General features: G+C 34.1%; 1 protein-coding gene and 1 long non-coding RNA gene across 2 annotated transcripts; both read right to left on the reverse strand.

Moving 5' to 3' along the window:
* Positions 1–6,141: 6,141 nt before the first annotated feature.
* Positions 6,142–9,523, reverse strand: LOC122601141 (probable serine/threonine-protein kinase PBL9). The gene is made up of 6 exons (XM_043773910.1): positions 8,811–9,523; positions 7,957–8,723; positions 7,698–7,833; positions 7,469–7,599; positions 7,217–7,373; positions 6,142–6,407 (listed from the first exon to the last, which is right to left on the reverse strand). The coding sequence occupies exons 1-6, from the start codon at positions 9,220–9,222 to the stop codon at positions 6,142–6,144; spliced, it is 1,869 nt and encodes a 622-aa protein (XP_043629845.1). The 5' UTR covers positions 9,223–9,523.
* A 37-nt stretch (positions 9,524–9,560) lies between these two features.
* LOC122602315 lies at positions 9,561–13,651 on the reverse strand. The gene is made up of 5 exons (XR_006324210.1): positions 13,413–13,651; positions 13,235–13,282; positions 11,652–11,768; positions 10,623–10,676; positions 9,561–9,897 (listed from the first exon to the last, which is right to left on the reverse strand). It is a non-coding gene; the product is annotated as an uncharacterized LOC122602315 (long non-coding RNA).
* Between the last annotated feature and the right edge of the window lie 1,591 nt (positions 13,652–15,242).

Genomic DNA, 15,242 nt, shown 5'->3' on the forward strand with positions numbered 1-15,242 from the left:
TAATGTTGTTCAACTTAGATTTGTTCAAGAATCATCATCACCATCATTATATCTTTGTCATATCAAAAATTTGGGTTTCAAAATGCAAGATTTCTAGCCATTTTGGGTCAAGTTCGGGTTTGGAGACTAGGAGAAGATGTTGGTAAGCTAAACTCATCTATATTCATCATTTTATGTTTACTTTCATGTTTCTAGTTGATTCCAAGTAAATTTGGGTCACAAATCGAGTCAAAACGCGAATTAGGGTTCTTGATGGTTCAATTAGGGTAAAAAACGATTTTGGCATGAAATTGATGTAATGAAATGAATTTGTGAAGTGGGTTGAGTCTAATTATGTTTATATATGTGTATTTATGCTTAAAAACGAGTTGGAGAGGTCCTTGGATCGATTTGTGTATGTAGCTCGACATTATGGAACTGCATGCTACTTATTGCTATCGTCATTAGTTGTTCTTGTTTATTGTGCATATTCCAACTACCGTGATTAGCTCATTTTATGTATACATGTGTGATGGACATTGATGGTCATGGATTGACATTGTGGGTCATTAGTGGACATTTGTGGTTAGTTAAGGAACATTGATCGACATGATATGCATGATGACATATAAACGGGTACATTAAGTACTTGATGACATTATACGGGTACTATACGTACTTGATGACAATTGGATGGCATGAGAACATTTTTGAGACATGGATGAACATGTTTGATGTCATATAACTTGTTGATGCTTATTTTTATCAACATTATTTACCCTTACTCTTTATACGCATTCTGGCTATTGTATAGTTCGTTTAAGGGATTCATGTGTGATTGGTTGTGCCACGAGCCAACCTAACTTGTGTACTTGTGCCTTTTAAGGACTTATTGTAAGTGTGTTCCTTGCTCATTTCCCTTATTCATATTGTGAATGGCTTTTGCATTAGTTCCTTGTCATTTGCTCCTACGAACTCACCAACCTAGTGTTGACTTTGTTTAGTACACTTTTCAAGTAATCAAGTGAATCCAAGACGTGTCGGTTGATTGATGCTTGTGCTAGAGCTTGGGTTTGGCCTTACATGGATCCAGGATTCATTTGCCCTTATTTTGCATTATGCATAATGTACTTGCTTGTTGATGTTGGATTCACCGAATCCCCATTATTTCATATAGTTCATGTCCTACGATAATCCCATGCATACGCTATATCTTTTCGGTAGTATTTTGAGCCTAGCTCGGGGTGTTACACATATCATTCAGCTCATGCATAGAAAACGTATCATACTCAATATCGTCAAAAGCTTGCATCTTTCCATTAACGTATTGTTTCTTAGGGTTTTTTGTGAACTTACCATCATAATGAATGTGGATGGTGAATATATCCTTGTAAGTATCTGCAGAAAAAAAAACAAAATTAAAATTGTTTGTTCATCAAAGAGCAAGTTGTCATCCAAGGGGATGAATGATTTATTTAAGGATTTATTGGTGATTCCCCAAAGGTATAAAGCATGGTGATGCTTAACGCCATGTAAGTGTGTTTGTGTTTGTGTGGGCGATGGAGCCATTTCACTAGAGATATGAGAATGTGTATTCCATCAAGGTTATGCCCTCTTTATATAGAGAGAACTTGTCTTGTTGAAGAAGCTGGGAGATTTGGAGGAATCCCTAATTGTATGGGAAATGATATACTTGACATGTATTGGAGATATACATGCCTTATATATTAAATGAGTGGGATAACCGTGAGTTGGCTGGGATATGGGGAAATCTCATTAATTTAGGAGAAAGATAATATCTTTCATATTTGGATAGAGATAAGCAGGCGAGGCTGTGTGACAGATGAAGGTTGCGTTCCGTCTAAGCCTGCGTATAAGCTATTCTTCGTGTAGTGTGGGGGATACACCAACAAGCCCCCAGTTTAATATAAGGAGCTGAGAAGATCGTTGTATTAAACTCGAAAAGTTTCTATAGCAATTGCTCGCTAGAGCGTCATGTTGTCTATATAACTCCTAACCCTGCTCTCACACCTCAACGACTTCGTATGTTAAGCATATCACGAAGGTTGACCAAGCCTTGTTATTTAAGCCATTATAAGGTTTAGTCAACTGTCGAGATGCAAGCGAACAAAGGTTTCATGAACAAAGGTTTCATAAGTTATATTGTGGTCTTCGTAACTTTGAGTGAAGTCTAGGGGCTACTTTGTAAAACAATGCTTTGTGTATGGGCGTGTGTATGCTTTTGAACAATGTTTGTGTATGGAACTCCTAACCCTTTCTACTCACATCAACAACTTTGTATGTTAAGCCTTTCACGAAGTTTGCCCAGGCTTTGTAGTTAAGCCATTACAAGGTTTAGGCAGCTGTTGAATGTGAGTAAGTTGGGGTTTCAGAGATCTTTTATAAAGACAAGTATCTTTTGTACCACCAGGTTTAATTCCATGGTGTTAGTTATAACCCATTTGTAGATAGGTGTGAGGTATGTGACCCATTTGTAGATGGGTGTGAATTATGTGACTGCAGTCGATTAATGTTATGCATGCTTTAGTATTGTTTTCTGTGTGTAGCTAGGTGCCTTTGTTTGAGCAACCTTTAATGCGCTTATATTGATTGTGTGTGTGAGGTTGCGATCCTCTTCACCAACACATAAATATGTGTAAAATTAAATGATTGTATTTGAAAGAAGATTAGAAAGGGATTTACATGAATTTGTTGATTCAGTTTTGGTAGGTAAATTAATTATTCATTTAGATTTAGGATTAATATATGGTAATGTAATAAAACTAAAATTAGGAAACAGTTTAGCTTGGAGTGCAAGAGAAGCTAAACCGGTTTATAGAAAGTCTAGGAAAGTTTCCAAATTATTATTAGACTAGGATTAAATCTAGGATGTTCCCCCTCCTCTATAAAAAGAGGCGGGGGAGGCTAATTTGATACACCTCAATCATTCCAATGTAAGTGGAATATCATTTGGTAAATAAACAAGGCTAGTTTTTGGGGATCTTCTTCTTCTTGGTTTTCTTTGTAGTTTGATTTGCTTTAAGGTTTGTTGGCTTTATTCTAATAGTTGTGTTTCCCTCCGTATATAATTGAGAAACTGTTTCCCTAGTGAATTGTGCAAATGGTTCCCACAGCTCTTTCTTGCAAGATCCTCCTTTTTGTGTTACCTATTCATTACCCTAGGGTGATATACTGATGTGAATGATTGCTTGATTTTGAGTCTCTCACAGAGTTGTGTAAGGATCTGTTTTTGTGTAGAGTCTTCGTGATCCATAGTTTTTTGTTGCGCAACTTGTTTGTGAGACTTCGGGCATCTTCATCTTCCGTAAATTTTTGCAGCATTTAGGATATTCACATCTTTTTTAGATATGTTAGCATAAGTGTTTGGTGGGTAATTGCCTTTTGATTTGGGTTACTGATAGTCTTTTTTGTTGACTCTAGGTTATGTATTCTGCATGTCTGCATGATGAAGGTTATTTGCAAATCTGGATCTATAGAGAGTGTTCAGCTTACAACGGGGCCATGGAATCAATTTATTTTGCTGGAGTATATATTGTTTCTGGGATCTGGGGCGAGTAAAAGTTTTCAAATGGGGTTTCCAAAGCTTTCAAAAGACTTTTGGGACCAATGCTTCGGCCTATAAGGCTAGGGAATGCTCCGGACTAACCTTCGTGACTGATGTTGTGGTAGGGTAGCAAAGGAACCTTCGAGTTTGGAGGTCGCATGAGGGCAGCTGAGTGTTATCAAGTTTGTAGTTGCGTAAGGAAACTTAGTCACATCATTTGGCATGTTGTTGTTGCTGTTTTTTTTTGTTTTTTTTTTTTTTTTTAGACTTCTCTCGGTCTTCTTTCTTTTGCGGTGACAAGTGAATGTGAAGACTTGTACCCGAATTTTTCATCCGGGTTAAGGGAGTAGTGCCATTGTGTGACTTCTACTTGTATCCTTTTTTTTTACAATTTGTTCATTTGACCTCTTGGTCCACTGATATCTTTTGTAATGCTTTTATATCGTGCTTATCGTTATTTCCATTCTCCTTTTGGAATTTATCCACGTCATATGAAGGAAGTTTGGATCTCGTAGATCTAACATCTTAAAAGACTGCGGAAGGCTGCGAACAGAACTTCGGGATCTGGAGCCATGAAGGTTGTGAAAAAGTGTGGATCTTCAAGATTTGACCCCTAAAAGGCAACGAAAAAATGTGGATCTTTAAGATCTGGGCCTTGAAAGGCTGCGAAAAATGTGGACCTTATGGATCTGAGCATGAAAGGTTGCGGAAACTCTGGACCTTCTAGATCTGGGCCTTCAAAGGCTACTGAAAATCTGGATCTCATGAATCTAAGCCTTGAAAGGCTGGTGCTTCTGGATATTTTACAAAGGGATTACATGATGATTTAGTATATTGATAATATAATAAGCGGTCGACAATTTGTGATTTGTAACTTTTTTTTTTGATTTGTGGTTGTTTTTCCAAATTAATGGTCGTATGACATGGATCGAAAATCCAATAAGGAGAAAAAAAAGTGTTGAACATAATTGCGATTAATGATGCCCGGAGATTATACTCAGGGTAGACACAGGATCTATATTGTTAGGTCCCACGGATGACGCCAATTGTTTGTTCATCAAACAGCAGGTTGTCATCCCAGGGGATGAATGATTGATTGAAAGATTTGTTGGCGATTTCCCAGAGGTATAAAGCATGGTGACGCTTAACGCCATGTAAGTGTGTTTGTGTTTGTGTGGGCGATGTAGCCATTTCACAAGAGATATGAGAATGTGTATTCCATCAAGGTTATGCCCTCTTTATATAGAGGGAACTTGTCTTGTAGAAGAAGCTCGGAGATTTGGAGGAATCCCTAACTGTAGGGGAAATGATATACTTGACATGTATTGGAGATATACATGCCTTATATATTAAATGTGTGGGATAACCGTGAGTTGGCTGATATATGGGGAAATCCCCTTAATTTTGGAGAAAGACAATAGCTTCCATATTTGGATAGAGATAAGTAGGCAAGGCTGCGTGACAGATGAAGGTTGCGTTCCGTCTAAGTCTGCGTACGTGGAGTCTGGGGATACACCAACAAAAATAAATTAAAAATGAAAAAGAAGTTGTAATAAACCCCTTAAAAAAACCCTAAATAAACTTCATTTTATGAAAACTCTATATTAATACTTACAATAAATATCTTTCAGATCAACTACTTCATATGGTTTTCTCTTATGCCTCTGTGGAACTTTCATGGGTTGACTTTTGTGTGTGTTTTTATGGGGGAATTTGAAAGGGTGGGAGTGAGAGAGAGAGCATAGAGACCATAAATAGAGAAATGGGACGGTGGTTATGCTTAAATGATGAGACCCACCATCAGTTCGGAAAAAAGATGACATTGCCCCTCACGTGACTTGCACGTAGGGTACACTTAATGGAGTCAGGGACGAAGTCGCACTACATGGATGAAAAAAAATCAAAGATTATCGGAGGGATGAAACACTCATTTTTTGAACACCACAAGAACGAAATTTGCAATTAACCCTATATAGTATAATTGAGTCAAATGTTTAATAACTTAATTTAGATTTGAAGCTAGCTAAACTGACAGATGTATCCCTAGTTTTTCCCACAGGTCTTGGGTTCGACTCTTAGTAGTGATAAGTTTGTGGATTTTTCCCTGAATCACCTGTAACGGCTTATATTCTACATCTCGTAGTCTAGAGTACATGTAGGGCTTCACCATTATACAGTGAGGTGTTTTCTGGTGTCGAATACCAACTAATTGTTAAAAGGGGAAAAAATTAGATTAATCAAAGATTGTGATTGGTTGGTTAGTTGTATTTTAGTATCTATTAAGAAAGATTAAGATTTTATAAAAGAAAAAAGGTTATACATAATATGTTGAAAATTTATTAATTAACTAAATAATAAAAAATTAAAAATATTTCTCTAAGTTGACAACTACAAATTAACTAAATTAAATATTTAGTAAGACTAAAAATTGATAGATGAAAAACCCAAAGATATAAATAATAAAAAATTAAATCAGTTGTGTTATATATAAGAAGTCATCATCAAATATTAAAGTAATTAAAAAGTAATAAAAATATCTACAAGCTAAAAGAAAGGATTATTACATCATGTTCAACCTTTCCTTTTTATAATTTTTTTTAAGAGTTGTCTTCCGTGTACATTTTATAGCACTCATACAAAATCTTTACAATTTCTTTCATGCAAGGACGCATCTTTGGATCGGAATGAAGACACTTAGAAACAAGTAAAGCGAACTTGAATGCTCCTTTTGGGGGATATTTTTCATGTCTGAGTTGTGGGTCGATAATTATTCTTAAATTTGCCTCATGTGTTAGTAATGGAGTAGCCCATTCTACCAAATTTTGTTTTTCCTGTTGTCTGTTGTCATCAAACACCTTCATTCCTGAAAGTATTTCCAACATTATCACTCCAAAAGCATAAATTTCAGTCTTCTTAAACCTGCACAAATACCATGTTATGAATTGGTGTATCATATATGACAATGAGGAAAGTCACCCATGCCATTGTATATTTACATTACCATGCATGATTTAATTCACATCTGAATATAAGCTCATGTATGCATGCCTTATCCTCATCTTACTAAAACAAAATCAACTCAACTACTTATTTACGGATCATAGATTCATAGCTCTCTAGTTATTTATATTATCATTTGCTTATGTCATAGTTTATTTATTAATTAATTAAATACATAATATTTATGATATATAATATCTACCAATAAACTAAAGTAGGATTAAAGCCTTCATTGATCGACACATGGCGTTGTATTAATTTGACATGTGTCCTTTTAGCCATATTGCATTAAAAAATTCTTTATTTTGCTAGGGTTGCAGTTAACGTGATTAAAATAGTCGCATTTTTACCATAAAATACAAGAGGGGGGCTTTTGTTATGGGAAGGTACAATAATTCAATGTATGTCAACTATAATCCTTCAGGCTGCATTTAGCATTTTGATTCTTTGCTGATATAATTTATTTTTTGAATAGAAACACCCCCACCCCCAAATAATCATCAAGTAGTGAACTCCTAACTCGTCATATTCTAAGACACGATTGTTAAATAGATGAAATATCAACATACAGCTGAAAAAAGTATAACTTAATAATATATTTAAAACATTACAGATCGTCAAATATTTATAAATGATATATGATTCAATTGGAACTTCTGAAACAAAACATACCAGATTTGTTCGAAATGATCTGTGCAGCAGCATGACGCTCCAATTGTTGGACTTTACGCAACTCTGGTGACGCGTAAAATCTATCGGTGAAGAAGTTTGAATCTTTATATATACACGATTGGTGCACTTCATAATCTGAAAGCCGAACATTAAAATACTGAAATAAAAAAGAAATGCGTCAAAAAAATTAACCACAACTGATGGTACTTAGTAGTTGCAAAATATAAGCATGTTGAAGATGGTCTAATTTACATCGTCTACCAGTATAACAGCAGTCATGAATTGTCTATATGACGCTTGCTTTCTCTGATGTAAGAAAGATAGGCCTTGTGCAGCTCCTATAGCTATCTTCAACCGGGAAACCCAAGAAAGAGGAGATGTACCTATCTCCACATATACGTTATTGTAATCCTTAAGGTCTCAAAATCTTTGTGGAGTAGAATGACTTCTCAATAGAATTGAAACAAGAAACTATTTTTACCTCTAAAAAGAAGTTTGTCTAAACTAGCATCTGGAATTAGCTCATAGACAAGATATAAACTATTATTAGCAGTTTGACAATATCCCAACAGGTTGACAAGGTTCGGATGAATGAATTCTTCTACTTTGAAACCTATCTGCGAATGAAACATGTCAAATATACTCGATATAAGATTAAAAAGATGGAAATGCATATGCGCATAGGCACTATGTATGCATTAATTAATATTAAACATCACCTAATGTAAGATCAAAAGTACCTTCCGTTTTCCAGTGTACGCCTGTCTAACATACAACGCCAAACCATCACCACTTTCGGCTGGAGCATATTTCTCTTCATCTAGCCATCCTTTGTAAATGATTTCATGCAAAGATCTGGAATACTCTTTGTGTCGGAAGTTGTTTGTTGCATCTTTCAATTCAGCATACGTAAAAATTCTTGGACATCTGCTGCTGATTATCTTAATACCTTTTTTTGTTAACAAAATATCATTAGCACTTCTTTCAGATTGGCTTCCCACTGCAGGAGATGCCATCATGTTAAGTTTGCCCGTGAGAAAAAACCTTACCTTGTCAATTAATCCTCCTTTACCAGCACTAATATCAGCATTTTTTCTTTCTTGTGACATAATAGACTCAAGCTTGACCACAACCTCCGACATCGTTGGGCGCATTTTTGGTTGATTTTGTAAGCACTGTCCTGCTATGCTTACAAACTCTTTCAAACATTTTTTTGAGATTTGTCCCATCAGTCTAGAATCGATAAGTTGGCTTAGTCTACCTTCTTTGATTTGGTCTTGAGCCCAAACTGCTAAACTCCATTGATCTTTGTCAATGGTTGGATCAACGGCTTTCTTCCCACACAGAACCTCAAACAGTACAATTCCAAAGGCATAAACATCAGATTTTCTTGTCAGTTTTCCGCTATAGAAGTAACATGGATCCATATACCCAAATGTCCCTTTGACTCCGGTTCTCACAGAACTCCGTGTCTGGTTTATTGGGCCAACTTTAGCCAATCCAAAGTCTGCAATTTTAGCAGCAAAGTTTGAATCCAACAAAATATTAGAGGTTTTCACATCACGATGTATGACCCCATGTTGAGTTGCTGTACCTGTGTGGAGGTAATCTAATCCACGAGCCGTGCCTACACAAATCTTTAGTCTTTGTAACCAAGATAGATCGCCTTTGAAGAGATGATATCCAAGAGTTCCATTTGGCATAAATTCATAAACCAGGATCATCTCTCCGCCTTCATTGCAATAGCCGATTAGTGGCACTAGATTACCATGCCGCAGCTTCGAAAGTACCTCAACTTCCGCTTCAAATTCACTGGCTCCTTGGATGGACTTGGAATCCAAGCGTTTGATTGCAATTTCACTGACCAACCCAATTTTCTTGCTACGACATCCATATACCGTCCCGAATCCCCCATGGCCAATAACCAATGTCTTGTGGAATTTTTTGGTTGCAAGTTTAATCTCAGAAAGGGTAAAACGTCGACAAGTTTGCTCTGGTAACATCATTAGATTTGAATCTTCAAAATATATTTGGTATAATTACAGATTTAAACTTAGTCAAATGATCATGATTTTTTTTTCTTTTTCTTTTCCCTGTGATATTTGTTGATAAGTTTTAGGGCAAAGATGGAACTTGAAGAAATGTATAGTAAAAATAATATATTAAAAGGGAAAATTAAAAGAAATATTGGAATAGACAAGAAGGGCGGTAACTTTTAGGCTGATTTGAAATATTCACTTTGGTATCTACAAACCTTTTATATTTTATCTTTCAAATTTTATATTCTTTCGATAGATATATTTTTTATACTATGATATTTTTATGTCTTATAAATTACTTCATTAGTGCATTTTTAGTTTATTATATAATATTATTATGCTTATTTTATAATAACATAAATGACTCTCTTGATATAGTTTTCTAATTTCACAAAAATTTTATTCACTATCTGTTTATGTCAGAAAAAAATCAGCTTGGTGCTAACGGTATTTGAGGTAATCTACCAGCTAACAGACAACAGGTATAACCATTGAAATGTGTGCGGATGAACATATAAAAAAGAAGTACGAGTAAAACTTAGCCTCAAGAAGGAGCAGCGTCATTTGGTTTAAGAATCTGTAAAACGACTTTGGTAACATCAACCAATTTTGCTCCACGAAGTACTATCAAGGAGTCAAAACCTGTTAGAGAGAATAAAGATAATAATATCCATCAAAGACAGATAGTGTGAAGCATAATAAAAAGACTATAGATCAAAACTTTTTTGCAGAATTTGTCCTGTTGTCATTTTATAAGTAATCTGCATTATGTCATGCTTTTCAAGTTTTAGTAGGATTTTAAGCCTTTGCGAAATTTCAAAGTTTATGTTGGCAGGGTAAAGGGTAAGGTTGAAACTTAGTATTTTCTATTGACAAGGATAAAGTTGGCCCAACGGCTACTCCTAACCTTCTAGAAATGGAAGACTTGATTGAGGTATGTGTATAGCCTAGTTGACCCATCTATTCAACAGGCAACTCTTGCGGTGATGCTTATGAATTGGGTAATGGGTAAAAGAGGCTTTTTCATGTGTCAAAATGGGTTGAATGATTTTCAGTGAAATACATTTTCTATAAAAGATCTTGAAGTTTTATGTTCAACATTTGTTACATAATAAGATATATGGGCAAATTGGGTAATGGTTGAAATAATCATATTTTAGTGCATGCCACCTTGACCCGAAAACAACGTGTACTCTTTCTAATGAAAGGGTTGAAATGCTATTGAAAACAAGTTGTGTAATGACACTCATTTCTTCATTTATTTTGGAGTTTCTTGTTGCAGACAATTGATTTTATTGTTTCAGAAAAAATCTCCAAAGATAAAGGAAGTTATAGAACTTTAGGAACAAAGAGATGGTTAGACTTACGTTCATCAAGTGTCCAGCCTTTGTCCCAATTCTGCGCAGGATATCCTACAAAATCTGCACATATGTGATGAATGATACTTCGTGAGAAATTTATATCTGTTTACCTTTAGCAACTAAAAGGTTAATAGCTAGAGATCTCAAACTAGACAGAGACAGAGCTATTTCTACTTTTAAGCTTTAGAAACTGGTAAGTTCTGCTTTTGTTTCTAAGTGAGTATATGGATTTCATGTTCTTTGCACTTCCAGCCCTGTTATACTGCCTTTTAAGCTGCACATTTTCATTGGTCAAAAGAGGATGTAAATGACCCGACCTTAGAAGGAGGGGGAGAAGGGCACGGCTTTTTCTCTTGGAGATCTCAGGATAGAACTCACTTTATTTGATACATAGATGCAAGTCAATCGAACATATAAATCAATTGCTTAGCTATAGAAAATTACATTCGAGTATATACATTAATGGTAATTTTGTAGATTTCAGGTATAGAAGGATCCATTCAGGTATTTGTATTATCTTGAGTAAGTCAAACATGTGAAAATAAATTTAAGAAAATAAGGCAATAAGTCTAACAATCATGTTTCCTATGCATAACACCTTCTAAATCGTTCACTCAAATTAGATTATCAACTAAAACTAAAATTGTAATCATATTAACACATAAAAGCCTATAAATGTTGAATAAATGTGTCTCAGATTGACATTACCACCACTGCAACCTGTAACAAACATGATCCATTTTAACCCGTAAAAAATACATTATGTGTTCTATTTAAACCCTAACCCACCCATCTTGTCAAACCTATAGTAAGAATATATAACTTGATACTTATACTAATATTGAGAAGAATTGTGGGAAAAAAGACGACTGTTATAAATTACAAAGGCATTAACATAACCGCATTGAGCTGGGGTTAAAAACCTTTTTAAACAACGATTAACATCCAAAACCATAAGCCAACCCTATTTCTTACCAACCTGCTATACATTCCTAAGCAAAAACCATATGGAATGCCAGTAAAGTGACCCCATACCATTGCTTTCCATCGTGCATCACAAATAGCTGCTAGATTACATTAGCCCACAAAAACACTTGTGATCTCATGACGCAGTTTTCTGAGGATAGTTTTGATCCGCTTACTCGACTTCACCTGCACGGATTATATTTGTGCATCAAATTGCCTGATATATTAAACAAAGACAGTCGGGATGTTTATTTCTTCCAGCCATATGAACCCACAACGAGAATTCATTAAACTAAGACAAACAATACTGTTGAGGTCTATATGGATGAATCTGAAGTAATGTGGGCATACATAGTCCGATAGTCGCTAGTCAAGAAGGATTAAATGATGAATATATCATGGCTGGTTTCATTGGTGGGCTGAAGGAAACGAAAAATGTGATTATGGCTACTCTGACTACTTTCAAAGAGGTAGTAATGCTAACCAAACAAGCTAAATTAACATTTAGAATACTCAAGCAAGGCCTAATTTTGGAAATTCAAGGTAATCTCGAAACTATCCACAAACCACCAGCTCACAATTTAGATCTTATCTTCGTCCCTACACCGATTACAATTTTAATGTGGGTTATACTAGGGCTATAACAGGTCACACGAACCTGTTAAGACACGAACCTATTAAGGTCAAACACGAACACGATCTGTTAACAAATAGTGTCATTTTTTCCAAACACGAACACGACACGGAAATTAACAGGTGCACCTTTTAATACGTGTTAACATGTATTTGATAGAATTATTGACTTTTACTTAAAAAAACCCTTTTTTTCTTACGGCTTATATAATATATAGCGATAATCTGAGTAGTTAAGGACCAAAATTTCGGTGTTTCGGTCAAGGTCTGGTATTTGAAATATCGGTTATTTCAGTGGTATTTCGGTAATCTTAATATTATGAAAAATATTATATATAACTATATATGTACCAAAAAGATTGCAATTATACATACAAATAGCAATTATATTAAGTTAATACTCAATCTAAATATCAAAGTCAAGTTTAAAAGTGTCAATGTTTAATAGATTAGCGTTAATACTTCAAAAAATTAGTTTTTTTATATGTTGTTTTTTAGTTTGGACAAAAATAATTTAAATAAAAAATAAAAAAATCTAAAAAACTGGTATACCACCGAAATTTGACCGATTTCGGTGAGATTTCGGTAAATTTCACCGAAAATCTCGGTACCGAAAATTTGGACAAAAATCTATACCGGTATACCAGTGCAGGACCGAAAATCGAAATACCACCGGTATACCACCGAAATTGACTACATAGGCGATAATAATCCTTGCATTACAAAAGTTCATAGACATCTTCACTAGTACAGATCATAATATCAATTCTTAGTATTTTATATATATGGATAACCTTAACATGTCTTAACAGGTCCTGATAGGTCCAGTCCTGTTAAGACAGGAAACCTATTAAGGTCAAACAGGTAATTTGAACAGGCCGTGTGGTGTTAACAGGTTTCGTGTCAGAATTGCCAGCACTTCTACATCAATTTTCCAACAACTAAAATACCCTCAAAACAACTAAAAACAAAATGTTAAAAAGCGCAAGTTCATGAAAGAAGAAGAATCAAGAATGTACATTGGTTCTATTTTGACGAAAAGTGTCATCCTTGACCTTATAAATTTCCTGCACAAAAACCGAAAAAAGACTAATAAAAGTTGAATAATATTAGCTCAGTTATTGATATCGCAGCTGTGATGGGTCGGTTACGTAAATAATATTAGCGCAATTATTATATATCAATGATGTTACATACCATGGTTGCGATCAATGATTAATCACATACAAGAACCATGAGGATTTAAACATATCAAGAAGACGCCGACAGCCATTGGCGGATGCAGTGTTGTACTAGGGAGGTCACTTCCCCACCCTGAGATTTTGCTAAAAAAATTTTATTATATAGTCCTACTTATTTTACATTTTTACATAAACTCTCAATATAAAGCCCAAAGCTTTTTAATCAAGTGTATCTAAACAATTACTTGGCCCAACTTGAAAAAACATCATGTTCCAACTTCAAAGAAACATCATGTTTATTGGCGATGTTCTGTTTCACCCTTTGATTTGCTATACAATTCTTATGAGTGTAATTATTTGAGATTTCAATACAGTATTTATGTTGTTTGGTAATCTTTCTTTGTAGTTATATAAATTATTGTTTCATGAATATTCCGTCGCTATTATATATATATACTAGGTCTTTGACCAACGCGATGCGCGGTATATTATTAAAGTTGATTGAAGTTTTAGCTTACAATTCTTATGTAGACATTACTAATTGTTAACTTTTTGTTGTAGTGTCATTGACGGAAACAACACGATGTCAAATATAAAATATAAGATACATCTTATATAATTAATAATATAATACTCATTTTTTTGTAGTTTATTATGGTCAACTTTCATGTTTTAGAAAAATATAAATTTAAAAATCCTTATAAATTACCCCCATTTTTGGTTATGCGCAATTCAAAAATAATTTTCCAAGTGCACACCTGGTCCTAAGCACAACAATGCCAAAAACAATTTTTCACCTACAAACTTGACCCTAAACGCATTCAATCAGATATTCACAATTTGTTATATTCCATGGCTACACTGATTCTCGCATTTAGATAAGTACATTTTCAAATCCCTAATGTGAACATAATAACTAATTCATGACCATATATCCATACATATTAAATGTTGATCTAAACATATCAATATATTTTGAAGCTCAAAGTTGAGCTAAAGTTAGCCTCAATCCCATAATCACAAATCACCAAAATATCATGCATCGAAAGTAATAGCTTTGAGTCTTCTTTTTAGCCATCCCGAATCTTGGATGAGCCATCACTTAAGATGTGCACATCAAAAAATACATATATTAAACATTATAATTAAATCAAATTAAAACGCAATTAATTGATCACCTGAAAAATATCGTTCATTCTTGAATCTAGCAATGCTCAACCACAATATATAAAAAAATTAAAATATCAAAATTACAAAAAGTCTCCTGTTTTGGCTTTCAATACACCCTTGTATGTAAAACCTATCGAATTTAAAGGGATAATCATTAAATTTGTGTATAAGCAATAGAATAAGAAAACTGCCCGTGTATAAGCAAAACCAAATCTGTATAAGCTAATTTCACAACTAAAACTAATCATATACACAAATTCAATATAAATAAAGCTATATCCAAAAACAATAACAAAAAAGAAAGAGTAAGAATAATAAGATAAACAGCAAAGGTATTATATTTTTCGGTGGGAAGTTGAATATTTGGATGGGGTAATTTAAGGGATTTTGTGACCCAAAAATATGATTTGATTTGATATGAATATAAACAATATAATTTTTTTTGTACGGGATATTAATTTTCGAGATATGTATAAGATTTGATTTGATATTTTTTGATGTATGGGTAGGTAATATCTTTTTCTAAATAAAAAGATTTAAAATCATACAATATAAAGACTTCTTATTTTTTTTAATATATATTGACAATAATAAGTGAGAATTAAAAAGTTTGAAATATTTTTGCCAAATAACATAGATTTGATGAATCAATGTTCAAAAAAATTCCGATTAATCA

This window comes from Erigeron canadensis, chromosome 5 (assembly GCF_010389155.1).
Source record: "Erigeron canadensis isolate Cc75 chromosome 5, C_canadensis_v1, whole genome shotgun sequence".
NCBI lineage: Eukaryota > Viridiplantae > Streptophyta > Magnoliopsida > Asterales > Asteraceae > Erigeron > Erigeron canadensis.

What these genes read in the sequence shown, in the direction of transcription:
- LOC122601141 (XM_043773910.1), bottom strand. Translation starts at nt 9,222, where the DNA reads ATGATGTTACCAGAGCAAACTTGTCGACGTTTTACCCTTTCTGAGATT. An exon ending in ATTAGATTACCTCCACACAG is followed by an intron (nt 8,724 to 8,810) that starts GTACAGCAACTC and finishes CTAAAATTGCAG; the next exon opens with ACTTTGGATTGGCTAAAGTT. An exon ending in CTGTTATACTGGTAGACGAT is followed by an intron (nt 7,374 to 7,468) that starts GTAAATTAGACC and finishes TTTTTATTTCAG; the next exon opens with TATTTTAATGTTCGGCTTTC.